The sequence below is a fragment of the Hyalella azteca genome, unplaced genomic scaffold (genome assembly GCF_000764305.2).
Source record: "Hyalella azteca isolate HAZT.00-mixed unplaced genomic scaffold, Hazt_2.0.2 contig9217, whole genome shotgun sequence".
NCBI classification, from domain to species: Eukaryota; Metazoa; Arthropoda; class Malacostraca; order Amphipoda; family Hyalellidae; genus Hyalella; species Hyalella azteca.
In genome coordinates, this window is record NW_025939293.1 from 254,296 (window position 1) to 279,023 (window position 24,728).

A 24,728-nucleotide genomic window follows, 5' to 3' on the forward strand; every position below is an offset into this window, starting at 1 on the left:
AAAATCATTCCACACTCACTATTGTGGTTCCACACTCACTATTATGGCTTTAAAAGACACGACTAGTCAATCCACGAGTTTATTAGAAACACACTTCGTTGACTTGATAGAATTCAGCTCTACTTTACAAGAATCCGATGTTATCGACGATATTGATGGAGGGCTCCAAATGACCTCAGCAGAAATTCGTGAGTAAAGTTCAAGTTTTCAGGTTTATTGCTGCAGCCTTTCTGTACAAACTACGGTAGTGATGGAGTCTGCCTTTCTTGACGAGCATTCGACAGCAGCGATCGAATATATTCATTACTTCTGTGGCCAGTACGGAGTGAAGAGGTATTACTCCTGATGCCAGTTTAAGAATTTATACTATATTAATAACTTTGGTTTAATATATGTAGATATCGAAATTGAAGTTTTATAAGAAATAACTTTATTAATCCATAAATGAATTATTCATATGATTGGAATTCCATACTACTGTACACTTCCGAATCACCTGCTGACATGTATACTGTGCGCGATCATACTGTGTGTACAACACATATATAAATGAGTGACTATGTATGAATACTATGTATGTGCGCTATGAGCATAAATATTACGTATATTATCTCGCAATGCATTATTTTTTTTTGCCTTTGCGTAGGACCTCGAGTGTGAAGGCTACAGAAGATTGAAGACTACGAACATTAACCGAGTTCCTTACAAGAATGTTGATCTTTGCGACCCTTCTGCTGGTGTCTCTGGCGTGCGACGCCCAGTATTACGAGAACGAGCCAGTGTGGCTTTCCCAGCACTACACTTCTTCCTGCTGGCCGGCGTCTCAGGTGTTCAAGACCCCAAACATTTGCCTGTGCGCCCATAAGTGCTTGAAGAATTTCTGCATGGCGATGGCGTACAACGAATCAAGTGAGTTTTTATTAATGGGCCTGAAAATGAAAATGCAATTATTGTCATTCCACGAATTTACTATGCTTGAAATTCTCTCACTCGCTACTGTTGCGTCCATTTTTTATTTGCGTCGTTTCAGCGAAATCGTGTGTGTTGACGGGAGCCACCGCGTTGGCAGGGAATGGTCAGCAACGCTCGCACATATTCCGCCGCAATGAAACTGTCGTCCGCAAGAATGTCGCTCTCATGAAGTCCGTGATCGCTTCGTCTGTGCACAAGTCGACTGAGTGAGCGTAAAATAATGTTTAATGACAAAAGTGGAGCATTTAATTGGTTTGTTAGANTGCTCGCTTTGTATCCGTACAACGCACTGCCACTACGGGGCAGAGATTCTTGGAGATAAATGAGGTCGAGGTATATGGACCTCTGTGAAACATTTACTTGCCCTACTTCTTGCCGGGAGAAATTTCTGGAAATGTTGAGCTCGAGATCAATGAAGTTAAGGAGAATATTTTGATGTTCTGATATTTTAGTAATTAAGTACTCATGTACGTAGACGGCCGAGCGAGCGATCCATGTCCCGATGCACAATCATGATATTTACGTTTTTTTTTTTGACGCTGCGAAAAAAGGGCTAATAAAATTAGTGAATAAGATGCACATAAATATTTATAGCATCAGTTTTTCACTAAATTTCATGTCTTTTTTCACTCATTTTTTACTTCTTCACTATTTGCGCATCACTTAATTTTAAATGAAACGTCAGCTAGTTCTTACCAATGTGTCGCGTGCCTCTTGCAGCCATCACCGTTACATGTGGTCACCAAACGTGACATATAGTCTCATTACCAGTTATATTTTAGAAGTATTATTTAAACATATTGTCCAAAATATACTATACAATATATTGTTCGATTGGCCACTAAAAAGGATATATTGGGTCTATTTCCGTGACTTCTGCTGCACTGTTATTTCGTAATTTTCAGTCTTGTCGAAACTTGAATTTCCTGTGCACTCGATTTTCATGGAGAAATGTTGATATTTTTTAGTGAAACTTTTAATTGGCGTATGTCTGTGCAGTAGTTTTATTGAATTCCTAGACATGTTTATTGTTCGTACTGAAGTTCATAATTTGGATTGTGAGAATTCTTAGTGGTTCTTTTTTTTTGTCAATAAAAATTATTCGGTGAGATGCAAATAAGACAAATAAATTCTAGCATTAAGGGCTATCAATCAAAATTAATGTAATTCATAAAAACATCTTCCTAATTTAGATAATGCAGAAAATTTTATTTGGAGATAAATAATTATGAAACGTTTATGGTAAGTAGGTATTGCAGCGGGTTTTCAAATTATGTTTGAGCCTATTGAAAAAAAAACTCTCCCAGAATACAGAACAGATTTTAGTGAAACTTCGAAATGTTTTCATAGCAACTTTCCCGTCGTGTTAGGTTGTGAATACTTTTCCGATTTTGACTTCTGTCCGGTGTCAATCTGGCGTCTCAATATATTCATCATTGTAAAATTAGATAATCTAATCTAATCTTATATTGTAAAATTAGATAATCTGTAATTGAGGCGTAATATTCGATAGAAGTTATAGAGATTGATGGAAAAGTTCTAGACCTGAGTCAGCGTCTGGACAACATCACGTGATAGACCACTCGACTGGACCTTATATAGTAGTGGGCGGAAGCCGTGATTCTATAAAAGGGTTAGGAACCTTAGTAAAACTCCCCATAAGCTGACAAGTACGCACGCCGCAATGAGAACTACTCCGACCTAACGGCCGACGTCTTAGCTCTACCTGTATCGTATCACTCATGTATAACCACCTCGTATCAAGATAAGTTCTCTCGACAGATGGTGTCTTACTTATACCTCACGAACTTAGTTAACGAATCCCTGTCTTCAGGTGGTGCTTAATATAGTGCCTGACTCTTCATTCCCAAGGTTTACTGCTATGCGAGAACTCATAGGCAAATGATTTTCGTTGATTATAAAATTATATTACATTCAACCACCCCCATCTCTGCTTATATGTCCACGTCATTGAGTAGTTTTTGTTTAAAGAAAAATATATCATAGCTCTATATCTTGTGGGTGAAGCCAAAATCAAAGAATTCCAACCATCATCGGAACGCGTTTACGAAGGCACGGGCAAAGTTCAAGAATTTTCAGTATTTTGTGTTGTATTTTACGCTCACTATAAATTTTGGCACATATTGTCGTATAACTCGTGAACAAAGTCGAAATCTGAACATTTCTGGCCACCTAAACACGACCAGAAGACTGTCTGAATTCAACCGAGAAATTGTATTGCAACGTGTGCAGTACTTTTAGAAATAATTTAGACCAACGTGCGTATTTCAAATAAAGATTATCATTCTGAGTGCGGAATACTTATTATTATTATTCGGCGAAGAATTTATCGTGGCAACTGGTTAAAACGAACTTCGATGGCACGTCACACATAATTTAAATAGCATGATAAAAATAAATAGACAATTAAGAAAAATAGGAACTTAATATACTTGCTTGTACTTCAAACAACATGAAATATATAACCACCAAATACTATTTATCTGTGATATTGAGGTCTCAAATCACTACAAATTTGATTTGGAAGACTCATAATAGAAAGTTAGAGATGATATACACACTTTTCGGCCGCCACCGAGCTGTACGTAGCGCTTGCGGCAGCACCATCAGGACAACCACCAAAAGCTGTAATGCAGTTGTACTTCGCTCTTAATTGAGTGAAAATAATATGTCGATCCCGTTTCTTGCTTCCTCAAAATAGGCTCGTCTCACTCTCTTCTAGAATCACATGTAACATCATCACTTGAATTACTTTCACTTAATCTCCACGGGTAAATATGCAGGAAAGTTCTAGCCTGCTCGTGAAAAAAGTGTTATTGACATAACTTTTTTTATTCAAATTATTTAAATTTATAATATAAGTCAACGCTTCTTTGTTCAGAGGCAATTTTTTAAATTGAAACCATCTATTTAAATAACTAATAAAATGAATGCTCCAAAATTAAGGTTGATTAGTCCCTAAATACCGTTTATTATATGACGGAAACAATATTGGCCCCGAAACAAGAACCAAGATTACTCGTCATGGTCGGATCGAAATCGGAACGAGTACGCTGTGACCACACTATTCGTCTCCCGACTATTTGTCTTGTCACACTACTGTATTTGTTACCCGAGATCTGTCACGATGTTAGATTTATAAGAGGTATAAATAACAACATATATGTATGTAAAATCTCATTGACTGATTTGGATGCAAGTACAAAAACAATTATTATATTTGAGAGGCTCAGTCGCATTGTTGTGATTCTGGTGAATAATTTTAAGAGTGCAACCAAGAATGCAGCTCGTACTGAACAAAGTAATGACAGTTACAAGAGATAGTTGCTCTCCGACTGAAGCCGAAAAACATATTCGTAATTGACTAATTGCCTAATAATTTGGATTTAACAAGAAATGGAACAACAGTCGGCATTCTGTGAACAATAACGCAACCAACTACTCGATGCCACGGCCTAATAATTTATATCTGATGGCCCTACTTGAATGGAGATACGAAACTGAAGACTACAAAACTTCGGTTACGGTACTCCCCTATCGAAACATTAAATTAATTCGTACCGCGTGTTTTGTGATTCCAATTTCGTCGTTGTGTCTATAAAGTGAAGGATACGGCGACAAAGCTTATTCGTGCAGCTTTAAAATTATTAAGCGCATGAATGAACAGCCAGAATGCCCTGTTGGTCAAGTTTAGAGCGAAAAGCGACATCGAGTGCATATTATAGGTATACATGTGGACCTGGATTAATGTCTATTCGTTCACACACGCTTTCAACCTTGACTTTGCGTTTCGCAAGGCAAAATTTCTGCCTTTTGATTAAGATATGTTTAGTTTGAAGTTTCAAATCACGTGTGACAACATAGGGTAACATGGGGCAGCGAGCCCACTGCGGGTCATGGGCCCATAGCGGGTTTCTCGCTAAGTATGGCAGATATTGGTCCGTGTTCTCTACCGCTGGTCGACAGTTTCACTGGGATGAAGTGTACGGATTTACGTTTTGTTAAGTGTTTGCGTTATTAAGATATTTGTGGATAACTGTTTCAGCCCAGATAAAGTTTTTTTTTTGCTGCTAAATAAAACTGTTTTCGATTACTGTCGATGAAGCTTTTGAAATTACTGTGAATTATATTTTGCAAGTAATATTTACAGGGATAATTTTGAGATCAAGTTTAGACTGTTAGCTTTTAAAATAAAATGTTGACACGATATAAATTGAAATGATACCTAGTGGGGGCAACGGGCCCACGCGTGTCACGAAGCTTTTGAATTACCAATCACACTTCATATTGCATGATTTTTCGATTTGCCGCCTCAAGGCAGCAGGTTTAGTTTCTAGTTATGCGTATTTATGACCCCTTATCGAGTTATTGACTCTTGCCTTGCCAAAAGTTGATTTCAGTCAAAACCAATGAGCCAAAAGTTGATGAGTTTTTATGGTGTTAGCTGAAATCACGATTAGGTACGAATTCTCTGCACATAATATCTGGATTATGGGCAAAACTGGAACGAAGTTTTTTTCTGATCAACTAAATATATTTTTTCTAGTCAAGAATACATTTTTTTCATGTCAGGACGCATTTTTTATCGCAAGGATATATTTTTCAAGTCAAGGATATATATTTTCATGTCAATGAAATATTTTTCTTCACGTCAGTGATAGATTTTTTAAGCCAAGGGTATATTTTTTTCATGTTAAGGATATGATTTTTTGAGTTGTTAATAAATGAATGATTGTCATATTTTTTAAAAACATTTTTTCTTATTTTTAACTGTAAAGTGTTGTTTTATCATTTTTAAACGAAAAATATGCAATTGCGGTAAAAGGACCAAGGGTGGGCGCCTTGCTCCAAGCCCATGGGCCCATTGCCCCAGGGGTGGGGCAATTTGACACTTTTTACAAAACAGTGTTTCATTAAAAATTTAATAACTCTATAGGCGCCTTATTCACATCATACGTTCCTCATTAGTTGCACCTTTAAACAAAACAAAGAACCACTTCGTATCAATTAAAACTTAATAAAAAAAATTAGTTTAAAAAAAGGGGGGGCGCGCTGCCCCATGTTGCCCTACTATCTTGATTCGATCGCTAGAGTAAATTCAAAACAAGGTGACACAAATTACAATGGGTTTGTCAATTCTTCTATATCTTCAAATCTGCAACAGACTGTATAAAATTCAGCTTTATAATAGAAATAAAATGTAGAGAACGAAATTTCAACATCTCTCTAGACTTCTAAAACCCCGTACCAATTAACCTTCAAAATTTAATATGAGAACACAGCTAGCCATTCATATTCAACTGATATAAAATTTTTTAAAAAGAGACAAAAATAGATAGAAATGAGTTAAAAAAATAGATATTAACTCTAAAAGAATACGCATGCTTCAAGTACGTTAACTTTGGTGACGGTTCCTATCAAAAATAAAGGAATAAAAGAAAAACGAAATTAAATACCCTAAAGTTCAGAATAATTGAACGATTATGTTGTGAAATTCCGACGAGCAGTGATTTTTTACATCGCAAAATTTACTCATTCTTTACTCGCAAGAATTTCATATTATCGTAAAGAAGAATTGATTGTTCGAGATCTAAACAAAATTAATTGTGACGAGAAATGGACATCTTTGATGCAATCGTGAGATTAATGAAATTTTATCGAAATTCTGAGTTTTATTATTTTTCATTCCAGTTTAGGCTAAGAAATAATTTGTGCTATGCCCATAAGTTCCAAAATGATTATCTTTACTAAGAAGACGCAATCATATCGCATTCACGAAATTCGGTTCAAACCACGCTAATATTTAAAATCACGACAAAATGAATGAATATTGAATGTTACTGCAGCCAGCTATATAACTAGGAAGGAATAAGTCCAAGGGAATCGCATATAGTGTACTTTAAGGGTGTAACTATACTCGTAGTTCTATGCAGATTTTAGAATGGAAGATTTTTATTTTGTTGATGTTTCTTTCGCTTTATGAGTTCAGTGTCTCGGCATTTGTAAGGTTTCAAAAATTGCTGAACATTATCGACAATATCCATCGCGTTAAAATTTTATAAAGTCTTTGGATTGAATTCGTTGAGTTGCCATTAGGAATAAAGTGTTCATGCCGTGACCAAGATGAGAATGACTTCATGTTGGCGCTAATGGAGTTGAGTGGGGACCGATAAAAGCTGTCCACTTTGAGAACATATCCTAATGGAGGCTTCAAAAAGATTGCACGTTACTACTTGAGCTTAATTTATTTTCAACTCGATCAGGACATTCGAAAGGCAATTTTACCATGCGCAGTATAGCTAAAATGACTCAAACGTTGATCGATAGCCACCAGAGGCATTAACGTTTCAGACGTTCGAGTATCATAGCTTTGCCTATATTCAGATTTTCTTTCAACATAAAGATCATATATTCTCCCTAAGTATTGGGCATTCGACAGCGGTCTTCTAATGCGTTAGCAGCATTACCATGTCATCCACGATAGCGTCAAGAAGCGTTACGTCAGAACACAGTTTGGGAACTTGCAAACTATATCATATCATCGTCAGTTGTACATGTTGAAACCTGCATTGCATTTATTATCTAAATTAAAGTTTAAATTATTGATAGGAAGAATAAAATTATCTTCTTCAATTTTCGTGAATTTAATCATGTAAAATGCTGTCCTAGATGTCGACTTCTTTTGCTTTTAAAAAATTATCATACATCGATCGTGATGAGTGACTCTTTCGATGGTTCTCACAAGTGATAAAACTCTCAGAAAATTGGCTGCTCCAACTCTCTTCAAACTTTATTTGCGCTGTTAATAGTAGTATATATGCATTTACGCTGGCTTTAAAAATTCAAACTTGATCTAATTTTCTTCTAAGAATGTTGATCTTTGCGACCCTTCTGTTGGTGTCTCTAGTGTGCGACGCCCAGTATTTCGAGAACGAGCCAGTGTGGCTTTCCCAGCACTACACTTCTTCCTGCTGGCCGGCGTCTCAGGTGTTCAAGACCCCAAACATTTGCCTGTGCTCCCAAATGTGCTTGAAAAAATTGTGCATGGCGATTTCGTACAACGAATCAAGTAAGTTTTTATTTACGGGCCTGAAAATAAAAGTACAAGTATTGTTATTCCACGAATTTACCGCCGAATGTCACTCTCCGGGAAAATTACTTTTAATTTAAATTATACGTATACAGAGAATATCTTAAAGTTATCGTACACAGCAGTAACCATTAATGCAAGTCATTTTGTGCTCATTAGCAACGTATCCTATTAGGAAGTAGACATGTGACAATATTGCTCCGGTTTGTCATTTTCAACTGATTATTGACGAAGCAATGCTAAGCTGCAGTACTGTTATTTTTTATGTGCTGTTCTTGTGCAGCAAGGTCAGTATGACATCTCTGGTTTCTCCTCTAAGTCTAAAATGAATTTTTTGTATACGGTTTATTGTATGTCACTGTGAGGGAACACCAGCTAGGCACCCCACTGTACCTATTTTCTGTCACTGAGGGTGAACAACCGTCATGATATTGTATTGTACAACTTTTATGAGAAACAATATGATATATGCCTACATTTTTTGATGAATTTATCATTTTCAAATAATAAATGTGTAAAATTTTAATTATTATTCCATGAAATACTTCCACGTGTGGTATAAAGTCAATATATATAATATATAAATAATATAATTCGATTATATACCTAGAAAATAAATTCAAATTTTGACTCTCTATTTCCTATTATTTTCAACTATGCTCATTCTGATGACGGAAAATAAAGAGAAGCTTTCAAACTACAATGAAAAAACAGGAATCAGCCATGGACAGTGATGGTCAGAGAGAATAACATAAATAACAATGACATTATAATTTCTAGTCGGTAACTACAGTACATTTTTTTCGTTACCTTATTGTTTATTTGTCCTCACTCTATTACTATCTTGATCATAACAGAATCAATATTTTAGCTGTGTGCCAGATGTTTGTTATGAATGACATGTATATATGGTATATTATAGACTTCTGAGGTCGAATGTTCCCACTGAGGGACATGTTACAGATTTTTGAATGATGCAATGAAATTTGAAAAATGGTATAGATATTTTGCTATTGCATCACAAGTGACACGAAAGCAATGAAATAAAAATTATTTCTTCATGACTTCGTATTTCAAGCGGGAGATGGGTTAATTAATTAATTTGCGTCGTTTCAGCGAAATCGTGTGTGTTGACGGGAGCCACCGAGTTGGCAGGGAATGGTCAGCAACGCTCGCACATATTCCGCCGCAATGAAACTGTCGTCCGCAAGAATGTCGCTCTCATGAAGTCCGTGATCGCTTCGTCCGTGTATTCGACTATGTGAGCATAAAATAATTATAATAACAAAAGTGGAGCATTTAAATGGTCTCTTAGGCGCATTGATCAAGCCGCAATTTTTGTAAAGAAAAATGAGAAAAAATAAGAAGAGAACGATTGTAATTTTGTGTCTTCTTTTTCAAAATTTACACGAGAGTGATTGGAAAAATTTATATTTTACAGAGGACCAGAACACGTGACTAATGGAAATTCAAATGTCGATGACCTTTTTCACTCGGCAATTGGCGATCCACTGCCATTCATCGTTATAGATCTCGAGCAAGAAATGATGATCCAGAGACTGCGGATTATGCCTCGAAGAAACTACTTCGATCCTACGAGGTTCATCAACATCTCGGTAGGTATTGTTCTAGAACTTTCACTTTGAACAACAACGCTCATCTTAAAACATGTATATTATATGTCCGGCAAATATTATTAATTATTGATAAAATGCTACAGAACTGTGTTCATTACCTCTATGTTTACGTAGTATATATTGACGAGAATGAATTCTGGAGATTTCAATTTTGCAATTACAGAATAATGTGAAAATTTGTTCCAAAGTCAAAAAAAAATATAAAGGATTCCTATCAACCGCGTGCTTCTAGGTTTCAACTAATTCGCTTCAAACATGAAATTGAATGTAAATAAAGACTGTGTACACACGGAATGTCGGAGAGTTGATTTTTTTATCTCTCCCCACATGACAAAGTTTTATCCTTCCATTTAAACACCGTAAGCGCACCGCTTGACCGCTAAATGTGTATGACGACATAAAAAGTGCGAAGCCTAACCCATTTCAGACTGCATATATGTGTAGTTGTGCCAACACACGCTATGATTATAACGCTTTAAAATTATTTACTCCGACAAGGCTTAAATTGTTTATCCCTGTCCAGATTCGTGGCGGGACCGCTGAAGTCCCAGGACCGGACTTCTCTTCGTACACGGAGCTCGCCTTCTTCGTTGGACCTCCGGTGAACCCGGCGACTTGGATAACGTTCGACTTACCTACGCCGATTTGTGCTCGCTTTGTATCCGTACAACGCACTGCCACTACGGGGCAGAGATTCTTGGAGATAAATGAGGTCGAGGTATATGGACCTCTGTGAAACATTTACATCCTCATTTGGCTGAGAGAAATGAGCGGAAATTTTGAGATTCAGATCTACGAAGCCATAGAGAAAATTCATGTTCTGATATTTATAAAGTTAAAAAGTTGCTCGTAATCCTGTTGGTTTAGAGCGATATCCATACACAGAGCAAAGAATTTAGATGCCCCCCATTGTAGGCAAAATCGATTATAATATGTCCAGCGGTTGCTACGGTAAAATGTTATTCGTGTTCTCAATACATACAGGATCGGTTTACTACAACGATAATTTATATTATGTATAACGGAAAATCAATATAAAAATTAAAACTGCTTCGATTATATTTTTTATATTTCTTCAGCACCTTCCACTGTCATATATTATTGGATTCACTGGCTTGCATCGAGTAAATTTCCAAAATTTAACATGTTTATATTTTATTTAACATTTGGGTCTATTCAAATAATCAGTGTTCCATGAAATTTTCTCGTCCATGATATAATAATTGTTTAGGGAAACTAGAGTTTGCAGTATACAGTAGCCTATTAGTTACTCACGTTAGTTTATGACTGATCGGTCATCAGTTGATGATGTAAGTTTATGACTGATCGGTTATCAGTAAATTGTGTTAGTATTTGTTCCTGGACTTGAATATTTTTCGCTAGTAATGAAGTCAACAATAATAATTAAACTCACTGATTTTCTGTTGTTTCATTGAATTGCTTGAAATTGATGGTTTCTGTGTTGGATGTTAACATTTTGGCGCAGTTTACCAGTCAAAACTTCATGATATGATAGAGGATTAAGAAATTGAACACACAAAGTGAGCTCCGCTTTACTGAATCGAATTTCAGAAAATTAACCTCACAGGAATTGTCATTTTATTGAATTCGGTCGAATTATTAGAATATATTCAAAATTTGGAACATAATGCGGATATTTAATATATAATCATATATAAAATATAAATTAAAATGTAAATTTTGGGTATAGTTAAGCAATTAATGGCATTTGCATGATCCAGGGCCTGAGGCAATTTACACCGTAGAATGTAGCTCAATCGAAACTGGAACTAAAAATCAAAAGGATGTTTTGAAACATGTTAACGATGTTTTCGTAGTCTACTGGGTGACGAGTAGAGGTTAGGATCATTAAGACTGGAACGGCGAGTTGCGGGTTCGCAACCCACAAGTAGATGTAAAAAGTTCTGGTATAAATCGGGCAGATGACCCGCGGTTATAAGAATCGTAAACAGGCCAATACGGCATCACAAAGCTGAAATTACAATATTGAATCATTTATTTTATTTTATATTATATTATATTATATTATATTATATAATTACATTATACGGTATATTATATTATATTATTATAACACACGTAATGAGAGAGATATGTGAAGCGTAAAGAGAGATCTAACCCAATTAACAGTCGGTAGCGACTGTTAGCGCTATATATAGTGAATTCGCTATATAGCGAAAAATATTTCATCGTAGGCAATATCAACTAGCGATATAATAATCAAATCAATTTTCAATATTAAAAGACATGAAATCTTTGATGGAAAATGAGAAGAACCTTCACACCCACGAGCAAGAAAATGCAACAACATCAACATCATCATCATCAGCAGCAGCTATCTCAATCAATCGTCAGTTATGGAAAGATCGATTACCAAAGGCCGGATCCCTTGTGAATCAAGTCACGAAAAATTCAAGAATCGGCAACAGGCCATGGGCCTATTTCTTCAGTGCCGACACTTCTATTATATTCTATGAACAAGAATCGGCAACAGGCCATGGGCCTATTTCTTCAGTGCCGACACTTCTATTCTAGTCTATATGATCACGTTCACCGGTGTAATTGCAAATAAAATCAGGCTACGCAGTATCTATTCTTGATATAATAAGTTAATAAATGGCATCAACGAGTCATGTTTTCATGCGCCTGTCCATATGAAATTCAGAATTTTTGGTACATTTTTGAGTCCGATTTCATTGCGGATTCGGTATTCCGAATTTTTTATTATCATCAAACAACCAGAATAATTTTCCATCTTAAACACGGCGCAAAACGTGGCATTCAAGAATCTGGACAATTGCGTTAAGAAACGGAGATAAAGCAGAGAGAATATTTCAGTACACATTCTCAACATGCAATCAAAAAATTCTAAAAATTCATGAAAATATCATGGTGATCAAATCGCAGAGAGGTTATGTTTTAACCTAAATAAATATGACCTCATATAATACAATCTAATACAATCATATCATATAACTAATACAATCATACAATTTAAGAGGATATCACTAATTTTCGGAATCTTGGAAACGGTTAACAGAGATTTGAAATACAAGATCGATGTTCTCTTCATAAATTTCGCTATAAAAAACGAAGAGATCAAGAATGTTCAGTTTTCCAAAAAATGTATCGAGTCGAATATTTTGCAGAACATTTCCTTCATTAGCAGGGATTCTTGAAAAAACCTATTTTGGTCCATACATCTCAAGTTCAGCTATCTCCAAAAGTTTCTCCCCGGCAGTAGCAGTTCGTTGCACCGAAACATAACGCACACAAATCGGTGTACTCAAGTCGGACGTGAACCACATCCCGAGCGAAGTCGGAGGCCCGGCGTAGAACGCAAGCTCCTTGTACGAACTGAAGTCCGGACCCGGCACTGCAACGGTCCCTCCTCGGATCTGGAATAGGAAAATGCAACTAATTATTGTTATTTTATATAATATATATAACTATATATTAGTCGTGCAACGCCTTCAACAATCGGTGACGATTTTTGGTGCTTAATCGACTATTTCAAGTCTAGTTTTGATCGTTGAACGACGTTTAACATTGAACTTCAAGTCAATTTTCCTTAACATCCTCGTAACAATTAAGTTTAGTAACTTTTCTTTATAAATAATCAACCAGTTGATTTAGCATATAAAGCTTTTGTAAGAGTGAAAAGTTTTCGTACCCATTTTCGGTCTATACTCTATAGGACTGTCGACCGTGTCGACTGTCGAGCGCACATCACCATTCACCAGTCGTATTCTAGCTTTAGTACAGAGAGGCAAAGGTCGAGTCATTTCTGCTTGCTTTTAACCATATCGTCCGTATATATGAGTTATTAAAATGGATAAAATCTTGAATATAACTATTGTGCGAGGTACAAAATATTCCTTCTCCCGAGCTTGCAATTTTTCACAGCACGCTAGATTAATAAAGCCAATGTGCAAAACATTCCTCAGCCTACCAACCGAATGCAAAGCATCTGCAAAAAATATTGTATCTTAATACGTACAGAGATGTTGAGGAATCTCGAGGGCGCAAGGATGTCGGTGCGTGTCATATAATCCGTACGGTTTGGATCGACATTTCCTGCCCGAGATCTGTCACGACGAAGGGATTATTTGGGTCAACTGTACCCGAATGAAAAAAATCGTACTTGTCAATTTTACCGTTGGTGACACGATCCGGTGCCTGCAAAAAAAATAAAGACATTATAAGTAATAAATAGTTTGGTTGGTTATAATTAAATGACTCAGTGTTGAAGGTAAGGACTTTGAATCAAATGGGGGAAGATGGTGCATTGAGATGCATGATTGCTCTATTTATAAGTGTAGTATATATTCTTGTAGTCATATTTCGGACATATTTATACACGTTTTTTTATTGAAAAAACAGAATTTTAAGCAACCGCTTCTCCTTTTCCATATAGGTTCTAAGAGACCAACATTACTGTCGAATTTACTCGTAATTAAGTCGGCCATAGTCAAGTTAGGGGATAGTCAGGACTTAATTAAGTCAGTTTCAAATGACAATTAACCATCTCAATTTTTTTTCATTTATTCACTTGCTACGTCGAAGAAAACATGCTCATAAGTTCATCCTGCTTGTTATCAATGCTACAGCAAGATCAATGTATTTATAAACCAATCTAAAATATTACCATTTAACCAATCCCTTACATTTACGTTCAAATGCTCATCGAAATGTATTCCTTTCACAATGAAAAGATGGATAACGCTAATTCTGTATTCAATACCATTTGAAAAAAAAATAAATATTGCGTTTATGCCTAATTTTTCATTATAATTTATTTACATAAATGCTATAGACGGATGAGGCGCGAACAGGTTTCATGAGAGCGACGTTTTTGCGGACGAGAGCGGCACCACGTCGGTAGAAGTGACTTGGCTGCGCTGTGCTCACCGAGCTCACTTGACGGTTGCTAACCTCGCACAAGCGCCCTGAGAAAGCCCGAAGTGACATTTTTTTTATTTTTATCTCTCTTCTTTCCACACATTTCATACACAGATAACCTCCAGTTATGGATCTAATTATCCTGCGTTAAAGTGACAACATAACATAAGACAAAGCAATTTAAATTTAATCGATTCTAACCGAACCTAACCAGGCATGGGGAATATTTGAAAGTTTAAGGGGATCGGCTACCCTAAAATTTTCAATTTTGGCGTTTTTCGGTTTTTGTGCTCATCTGAAAGCTGGAATTCTGCTCTTTAGATGTTAGAGTCGATAGATATGGTCTTTACGAATCGAATGATACGTGTCTCAATGTTGTAGGATGATATTTGTGGGAGGAGATAGATTTTCTGAAGTACCCCTTTTTAGCCGTTTTCTATGAATTTCACGTTCTCTATCAATTTTTTTGAAAAATACATAGGAGCAAAATGTTTTTCTTTTTACCTTTTACGTATGTATGTGAAGTTTCATGATAATCGGATAATAACTGTAGAAGTTTTTCCGGAGGGTAGCCGATCCCCTTAAGATCGATGTTAAATGGGGTGAAACAGACCATTGGTAGGCATGGCCAAGCTTCGATCAATTAACCTACCAGGCTACCTCTTGTATATTATTCATGGCTTAAAATTAATGACTCTCAGAGCTTCGATAAATTATCCAATCCGGCTTATTATTAATCGTTTCATTCAGAATCAGTGCCTAGAATCAACTCCAAGAAAATTTACTACTTCTTGGGAAACATTTTCTTCTTATTACGAAGTAAATGTGCTTATTATTTAATCTTGCTGAAAAAACTCATGGTTTGCATATAATTCATACATTCAGTAATGTTTATGGTTCAGTAGATTCTGACATAACATTCATGATTAGTGATTACTGTCCTGCCAAAAATATAGCTGCACCCACTTGAACCGACAAGATTTATTAAGCTTCTAATAAGCGGCCTTACAGGTTTTTATTCCTGCTACTATGCTAAGTAAAGTAACTTCATTCAAGTTTAAACCTAGCCTAGTACCCTACAGAACAACTGAAAGTCTAGAAACGATTTTAAACCTACCGTCCGTTGAAAATATCTGATCAAAAGGCCAGTCTTTTAGATCCGTGAACTAATCAAGAAAAGTACAAGGATCGGCGACAGGCCTATTCTTCAACGCCGAAGATACCTACTATACTATAATAAATGTTTCGTTCCGACAATCGTTTGAAATACTCAACTCACATTTGTCGTAAAATGTCACCGCCGCGCAGCGTCGTTTTGAGCACCACTGAGCACATTTTAATTCGCTGTCCAGACTTAGCCACGACGTTAGCCAACAAGACGAACGGCTGTGTTGTGCGACCCAGACGGGTTCGTTCTCGTAGTACTGCGCGTTGCATTCACTCGTCACCAACATCAGTACAGCTAAGCCAACCAACATTTCTCTGCGTGGTCCTATCACGAACCTCAATAAATTTGAGCTACGACAGGGAATAAAGCCACACTGCAGAGAATTAAAAAAAATATAACTTAGTACTCACTGCAGTGAGTGACAGAGAGCGCATTTTCTCATCGACGAAAACGTGAAGTCACGGACGGACAGAGAGACGGACGGACATGGCGAGCACAATAGCGACTTTTTTCCATATATGAGCAAATGCCTAAAAAATAAATAAATTTTGAATATCTTTCCCTCATTGTTCGGGAAAATAATACGTTTTAGGTATTGTAGGATAGGTGCCAGAAATGGCATATATTTTCACAGCGTCAGGCATCTAATTATAACGAACGTGCACTAATATGTAACAAATAATATATAAAGTTTTGTGCGAGCAATGAGCATGCAGTGAGGTTATGAAAGCAGTTCTGCATGATTAACAAATCTTCCTTATTCGTACAAACTTCTTAACTACTGTCAAGTGTATATTGTTTATGGCATGCTAAAGGCCTAAATTGCATAGAAGTTCATATGAAGAGAAAAAATTTAAAAGCAAAAAAAAAAAGCCAAGCAAATTCACCATATCGATATGTTCCAATCGAGTCGTGTTTTTCGATATAATGTTAGGTCTTGTTTAGGTTTTATGTCTGCCTTAGAATTTTGACTTATAAAATGATTTTATTCATTTTTAGTTTGTCGAACTGATGATGGAGCTGGATTCCGAAACGTTTTTAATATCGATTTGGTGAATTTGCTTGGCGTTTTCCTTGCTTTTAAACTCTTTGTGAACTTGCGATATAAGCAGACTGATGACATAGGAGTAAAAAATGCATTGAAACGAAATGAATAAAACATTTGACGAAATTTTCTTGTTTCAATACTGATTAGTGATATATATTTTTGGAGAAATGAGGGCAAATGTAGGTACTTTCATTGAGTATTAGAAGGAAATTCAACAAAATATTCACGCGTTTCTATACGGCTTCAAACATTGCTGCTACGATCACAGCCTACAACACAATGAGAACTATGAACAATTCGTTTCGTTGTTAATACCAGATAATATTAGAAAGAGAATATAATCATACTAGAGAATAAAACGTAGCTACCAGCGGACACTGTCAGTCCGACTATAATAAAATAATAATAATAGCGGTTTCAGCGTTTATTATGCCGTAGACCTATCGCTGATTCTTAAGAGGCCGGTGGAGCGGCCGCCAGGCGCGTTAATCCCTATGAGGGTTCTTAACAATGAAGGCAACCAATAACTCTCCTCCTAAATAAGATACAAGTCTGAAATTTGGAATGGTGATCTGGCTAATTATTTCCAATTAAAGAAGGTTATTAGTAAGAAAACAACAAATTTGATAATAGAGTACAATTTCGTAGAAAAATTAGTAGTATGACGCTCGCTGATTAAAAATGTAGAGGAGGGGGAGTGGAGGAGGGGAATGTGCAGCCAGACGTTAGAAGGCAGAGCCTGACCGAGAAATTTTAACCGCGTGAGGCCGTGTGGGCTCGATGCGGCGTTCATCGACCGCTCCACCTGACTCTTAACAGCGCAGAACATCCACAGCTTGTTTCGGTCTCGAACTCACAACTCACTGCTACAATTCTGCTGCGCTTAACCGCCCGGCCTCCTCGCCGATTCTGACCAGAAACTGGCGCACAGAGCTGGCATCGAACCCGCGCCTCTCTGCTCCAATCTTGGTACTCTGGACTTGAACCACTGGGCCACTCTGCCAATGAGCTCTTTCTCAAACCTGGGTCGTACTTTAGGTCCATTAGCCATTTACTCGCAGCAGTCGTTGAACGAATGGAACTATTGCCTTATCCTCTCCTAGAAGCATTCCAGACGAAAAAGGTAGTAATTGGTTTCTGATGCATTAGAGTGAGCTGTCCAAGACATCGATGTTCAATGTAATTATAAATAATGTACGAGTACCAACCAGAAGGTATCATGGCACCACCAATCAACCAGTAACAAGCTGCACTATAATGGAAGGAAGAGAATCGTCATCCGTTTAACTTGAGTGCATAAAAGCCTTACGAGTGGCTGTGAGAATGAGCCAAAATCGTACGTCTTTGTCAACGGTCGATCATGAAAATGAGCGAAGATCATAAACGTGCATTGTCCATAAAAGAATCAAGTCTCTTGCACCCAATGGAAGCGAGTTTTTAGCACCACTTATACCTAAAAGAGCGATGTCAGTAAAGGTTTATTAAATTGCACCATTAACGTGAGACCATTCTGAGCCGAACTTGGATATTTCGTTTTTATATTCATATCAACATTTTGAATATTAATATAAAATATTAAAATTGTATGTTAATATTTAAAATTAGGTCCTGTACGTGTAGTTTTATTATTATACGCCCAAGAAAACTCGATGCATTTTCCAATTGACTGGAGTCACGCACTCTACTGTAATCAAAATGAATCGGGCTTCTCGGTCAAACATATGCTTCCAACACTAATGGGGCTTTAACCTCTTTAGTTTCAGAGATGTATAAAGATTCCAATAAAAACTTTATGAAAACAAATACAGCAAATCGAAAATTCAAAGCTGCATGTTCTGGTTATCCAGAATAAGCTTCCAAGATGTGACAACTGAGTATTATCATTATTATCTAATAATATTATTAGAAAAATAATAGATATTTAGTATGGAAACTTGCGGACGCGGGAGAATAAAACAATCATCCAATGCAAATTTACTGAAACTATACGAATGAATCAATCTTCCTAATAAGCTTTCGCTCAAGAAAAAACCATAAGGATCAAAATGATATCAATTTTATTATTAAAAATTTCACGAAATTCGACGTCTTCCTTGGAGCAAACTCTTATTAAGTAACCAACCTCAGACAGATTCAATAAGGACGCTACAAAAAAAAAGTTGTTTATTATTTAGCAAATGACCGTAGCTTCACTACACGTTTACTGTTGGCGTTATATATCTATTGGTCAACGACACAATGGATTTTTGGGGATTGAAATCAATCGCTCACTGAATATTTTTGCGCAGGAATTTTTGAGCAAACAATGGGAACAAATTTATACCAATTTGCACCTCGCGCGTCTTTTTTTAATGAAGTATTTCTGCAATTGAAACCTAATTTAACGTGCGGGTTGCATTACAACCAACGTGAAATTATGAAAAAATAGTCAGTGATAATTTTGTGACTTACAAACTTCACAACGACAGTGGTTCGAAATTATTTTCAATATGCTATCTAGGAGGAATCATATAAGACAAAAGACGCTTAGAGACTAACTATGATAGATCATCACATGGGTATTCATTAACAATATTTCATGGAACTTGTACCCAGACATCGTAGTTATTACAGACATCGTATTTAAATATCACAAACATCGATTTGGTGTATGTTCTCAGAGCCACTCTTGACGTATAAAGCAAAGACAGCACAGAATTGCTCTCACTAAAATTATTTGACTTCATGCCACTGATGACTAGCTAAACTAGTTCGTAATAAACTATTAAATGAATAGTTCGGACCAGTTAACAAAACTGAAGAAAAACACTTAAACACTTGAATTGAAGAAAAATGGATCTAATGTAAACTAAATTGGAACATAGATTCAAGTTGCCAACGAAAGCATTTGAAAAGTTAAATTAAAATGATTTTTATTAGATGCAATGGCAGGAAATATTAAACAATTTCACTCCCGAAACTTCTTTTTTGGAACAGGAGATTCGCTTCCAGGGCGGCTTCTCTTAAACCTTCCCACTCGCTCGCGCTCGTAGTCAGCTTCACCTTTCTTAGAACAGACGGGATTTTTCTGGGAAGAAACACTGACAAGCTTAGCGTACTTCTTCTTTTTTAATTCACGAGCTTGATATGTATCAGATTCACTGTAAGATCGGCCTTCATTGATATCGCGAACAGACCAATTTTCGGCGCAGTCTTTCTGCCTTATATTTCTAGGCGATATGCCGGGAGTAGAAATTTCGCGATTTTTTCCCCAAAGAAATTGATGTTTCCTTGACATTCTTTCTCTCAGAGGTGAATACTTGAATGGCGATATTTTCACGGGCGACGCGGTAGACATGGCTCTCTTGGTCTTAGTTCTGGACGAACATGGATTGGTTTTCGGTTCCGATAACATTTTCTCCCTAGCATGACCTTGAATGCGAGCTCCTTTGACGTCTTTATTCAATATTTTCACTTTCAATTCCTTTGTCACATCTTTAGATCCATGCGAAACAGCACGTTCTGATTTTTCTTCATCAGAATCGCTTGAGTCTACCGCTGAAATTACTCGTTTGAACTTTTTTTTCGTGTGCACAGCACTTACGTCAGGCAAGTCACCAGCCTCATCTTCATCCATATACTCAACAAAGTCATCCGGTACTACAAAAGCGTCATCTTGCATGGAACCGTTTTCATAGTCTTCTGCAATTTTTTGCAGTGCCTTACTGCGTAACGTTGAACCACCCTCAAACATAGGCCTGCTGTGTTCACCATCGGAGGAACTTAAAGTAATTTCAGACTCTTCAGTTTCTGAACCTTCTTCAGCCTCATCATCCAACATATCATGAACATCAACTTCTTCTTCTTCTTCAACTTCGTCATTTCCAATGCTACTCGTCTCTTCATCAGCATCCTTGTCGTCTTCTTGTGCAGACTCTTCTTTTTCAACTGAACACTCATCATCATTCTCTTCATCAGATGCTGAATCAATGACGTCTTCATCTTCCTCATTTTCTTCTTTGCCTTCTTGAGCTACGTAATCCGAGTCATCGCTCTCATCTTCCATAAGGTCACGCACCAACATAACAGTTGGGTTTTTTCCTTCACCACTGTTGCTACTATCAGAAGACAGTAAATCCTCATCACTTTCTTCTGAGGAATCTTTATCTTTAGCAGCAACAACTTCTCTACCTTTCTTCTTAGCAGCTAATTTTAAGTTAACTGCAGGGTCAATTTCTTGAAATTTGGTGGACTTGTCAATGATGGTCTTACTTGATTTTACTTTTGTATTGCAACCATCACCTTTTCTGTCCTTGGCTTCAGATGTTGCAATTTCAGCAGCATCATTCCCACAAGAAGTCTTGGCTTTTTTAGATTCTGAACCAGATTTTAAATCATCATTACCTAACTGAGGATTTTTCTTGAGTTTTTTCCCAGCCTTGACAGCTTTAGAAATACCTTCAGTTGGTTTACCCATCTCAGTAGACTCCTTAACTGAAGAGCTAGTAGTGGAAGATGTTTTGTGTTTGTGACTTTTAACAGATGGCATTGCTAAACTAATACTTATGCAAATGCAATCTAAATAAGAATCTGTTTGAATAAAGACAATTAAGGTAGAATTAGATGCATGTATAAGTTTTCTTTCCATCCATGACATAAGCTTTATCTTAAAGACAAATATTTATGTGCATCCAGGCATAATGGCATTCAAGTCATCATTAAACATAGGAGCAAAATGAGAAAAAAATTGAGGCCAATTAGTTGAAATGAAGAATTGATCTAATTAATTACATGAGTAAAATTTTTTAAAAACTTAGGCATGTTATATTGAAAGCAATAAGTCGACAAGGCTTAATGCAGCCAACAGCCTTCCAGTTCATGACACAATAAACAATATTTGTAGCATATGTTGCATGTAAAATAAACAGCAACAGCCTTAAAATTTACATCTATATATAAAATTAACCACCCAAGCAGTCAATAATGGCTCTTAGTGAAACATTCATAATCTAATCTTAAAATAATAGAACTATAATAATGATTATACAATTAAGATTTATAATTAGGCTGCTCTAGAACATCCAATCCCAAGAACAAACATTGCAAGTAGGGTAACTTGCATTACATTCATGGCAGTTTTGATGACTTTTTGTGAATAAAGAACCAGAATGAATTAAAAATTTAGTTCTTGGATAAGACTCATAGCAGGTTCTTTTCATGAATGTAAATATATATTTACTTCTGAATATTTGTAAACTATAAAATGCTTGGCAAGTTATATACAGTGTATGACAATTTATTCATAGCAAACAATAACACAAAAACTTAGGAATTTTTCCAACTAGTACATGTATATAGCCTATCTATAATATCATTTATTGGCTAATATGCAATAATCCAGTGTATTAATCCATCAAAACTTAAAAAAAAATCAAAATTATTATTAAAACAAATTTATTATTATTAGCCTATATTTATTATTCTAAAAATTCATAAATTATTAGTTATTCAAACTTTCAAACATACTAATCATAAAGACATCTAGTAGTCAATTTATAATGCTCATCTACAACATTTGTTACTCAAGTCTAAACAATGAGTCCAGAGTTCAGACCCTGCCTACTGTAAAATTCATGTATGTCTTTCTCAACTTAATGAATATTAAATTTTATTTCCAGCTTATGTCACCCAGGAATCTGAAATAAATGGGAGAAAATTGCCGTCAATTTTATTTCTCCCATTGCCATCATGTCACCAAATTACCAATCCGTTCTTATAAAATAGACATGTAAGAAAAGAATCATTAGAATGGAAATTTCTTAGCTAATTTAAGGCTATAAATTAAAACATATTTGGGAATTAGGAATGAATAAGATAAAATGTTAATTGTTTTGCCTGGGCAAGGCAGAACACAAGACAAATATATATTATCCTTATCAAGACTGATATATTTTGGCTTCAAATTGACTATATTATAATAAATTTAGAATTATGTGACTTGATCATGAACTTTTGTATGTAACAATTAGTGAATTACCTACATAGTAGAACTCTGTTAAGCTCTGGTTAGAATAATGCAGTTTCAAAATTGGCTAGAACTAACAGGTAATAGAAACGGCTCCTACTAGTTACCATTACCAAATTGCCAATAAGCCTGCCAGCAGCACTAAAGTCACTGTTCTTTCATGAAAAAAAAAAACAATCTTTCAAAACAAAACTGAAGGTACCTACTGAATCACATCTTTCTACCTAGGTACGTAAACATAGGTAGTGCAATGATGCAATCAAAACAGTTTTACATCTGTTGTGTGGCAATTTAATCCAAATGGTACTGGTACCTAGTTCTGACCAGTTCCACTGTTCCCACCTTCCACTATTCTACAGTTTTGAAGAAAAGCAACAACTGTGCCGACACAACTCATAAGACTAGGTTAGTAAGGCTAGCTACCTAATAGCCTAATAGGTATTCACAATCAATGAAATGACTTAATCAGTATCAGTGGAATAGATGGTAGTTGGCATGCACATGATGTGGTATATGCCAAAACAATAAATAGTTGTAGGCCAGACTGCCACTCCGTACCCCAAGTCCCAACTCCCAGGGCCCCAGAATGCCCAGATCATGGCAGTCGGCAGATGATAGGAACAGACAAATGTCAATTCCGATATGCCTGAGCTGAGAAAAATTGAAAATAAAAGATCCGTCACACACTTATCAAGTTATCAATAAATGTAAATAACATATCAATGGATACATATAACTTTATAAGCATGCAAATAACAGCATTAAAAGTCTCATCGTGCCCGAATAGCGAACAGCCGAAAATAGTGAAGTGAACGACGAGTACTAGCCAACTGGCAAGCCCAGTAGGGCTTCCAACTTTCAAATTACGCGGCAATCCATCGCATCTGCAAGTGTTCGAAATTCAGTGTTGCCAGATGGGCCTTTTTCAGGCCAAATTTCGCAAATGTAGCCCTTTTTGAAATGCATTGGACTGGCAAAATTCATTTGTTTTTTTTTGGCCTTTTGGGGCCATTTTTTATGAAAAATGTAATTCCCGCCTTTTTTTAATAATTTTATCCTTCACTTATAATTCAGTTTTACCCAAGACGAGTATACTCAAATTTCGACACGTAAATGTGTCATCACCTAGGTTTAGGTGGCAACACTAGCGAGTGCCGCCTAATCCGGGCTACACTTTGTTTGAACCATGGGACTATATCCAGTCATGGTCAACCATGATATCCAGTTGCCGACTCGTATTAATAACCATGGATGGCAGAGCTGTAAGCGCGTATAACCGAGTGTAGTTTTCACTTCTCATGAGTAGTAAATTCAGCACTAATTTATGAGGTTATATCGCTGTTTCTAGATACATTCAGCCTTCTGGTGCGAGTCACTACAAATGTCACTTTAAATATATATAATGACTACTACTTTCCAAGTTATGATAGGCAATATATTTTTTTCTACGCATTAAAAAGTTGTGATAAATTTATAGCATTGACTTTTAATATTTACCTTGGTCTTTCAAGATCCACTGCATCTTTATACCGCAGAAATGAGTTTAAATTTGTTTTAATTTCCGCGTATAAATATTGTACCGTCAATGCCGAAAACTTCGCCACATCACTTATAACATATAACATAACATATTGATCTCGGCGCTGAAGTGTAGGCCTGATGTGGCCTGTCGCCGATTCTTTTACTTTTCGTGCCTTGATCACAGAAGATCTAATATCGTTTCATTTGACCGGATCTTTTCATGACTGACGATAGTTTCAAGTAGCTACTAGACTTCCACCGGTTTCGATATGGTGCTAGGCATTTCAAATCTGAACATATATTTTTCCATAGCATTATCTAGTCTGTTCTTGAACGCGTCCATA

At 36.3% G+C, this 24,728-nt stretch overlaps 2 protein-coding genes and 1 long non-coding RNA gene across 3 annotated transcripts; 1 reads left to right on the forward strand and 2 right to left on the reverse strand.

Moving 5' to 3' along the window:
• Positions 1-7,727: 7,727 nt before the first annotated feature.
• Positions 7,728-11,110, forward strand: LOC108676439. Its single transcript, XM_018164510.2, has 4 exons — positions 7,728-8,062; positions 9,200-9,344; positions 9,525-9,699; positions 10,244-11,110. Exons 1-4 carry the CDS (start codon positions 7,864-7,866, stop codon positions 10,454-10,456), a joined length of 732 nt encoding a protein of 243 aa, XP_018019999.1. The 5' UTR covers positions 7,728-7,863; the 3' UTR covers positions 10,457-11,110.
• A 1,781-nt stretch (positions 11,111-12,891) lies between these two features.
• On the reverse strand, positions 12,892-16,173 carry LOC108676443. Its single transcript, XR_007156874.1, has 4 exons — positions 15,923-16,173; positions 14,545-14,690; positions 13,742-13,920; positions 12,892-13,139 (listed from the first exon to the last, which is right to left on the reverse strand). It is a non-coding gene; the product is annotated as an uncharacterized LOC108676443 (long non-coding RNA).
• A 2,648-nt stretch (positions 16,174-18,821) lies between these two features.
• On the reverse strand, positions 18,822-23,739 carry LOC108676441 (high mobility group nucleosome-binding domain-containing protein 5). The gene is made up of 2 exons (XM_018164511.2): positions 23,688-23,739; positions 18,822-21,430 (listed from the first exon to the last, which is right to left on the reverse strand). The coding sequence occupies exon 2, from the start codon at positions 21,385-21,387 to the stop codon at positions 19,807-19,809; it is 1,581 nt and encodes a 526-aa protein (XP_018020000.1). The 5' UTR covers positions 21,388-21,430; positions 23,688-23,739; the 3' UTR covers positions 18,822-19,806.
• Between the last annotated feature and the right edge of the window lie 989 nt (positions 23,740-24,728).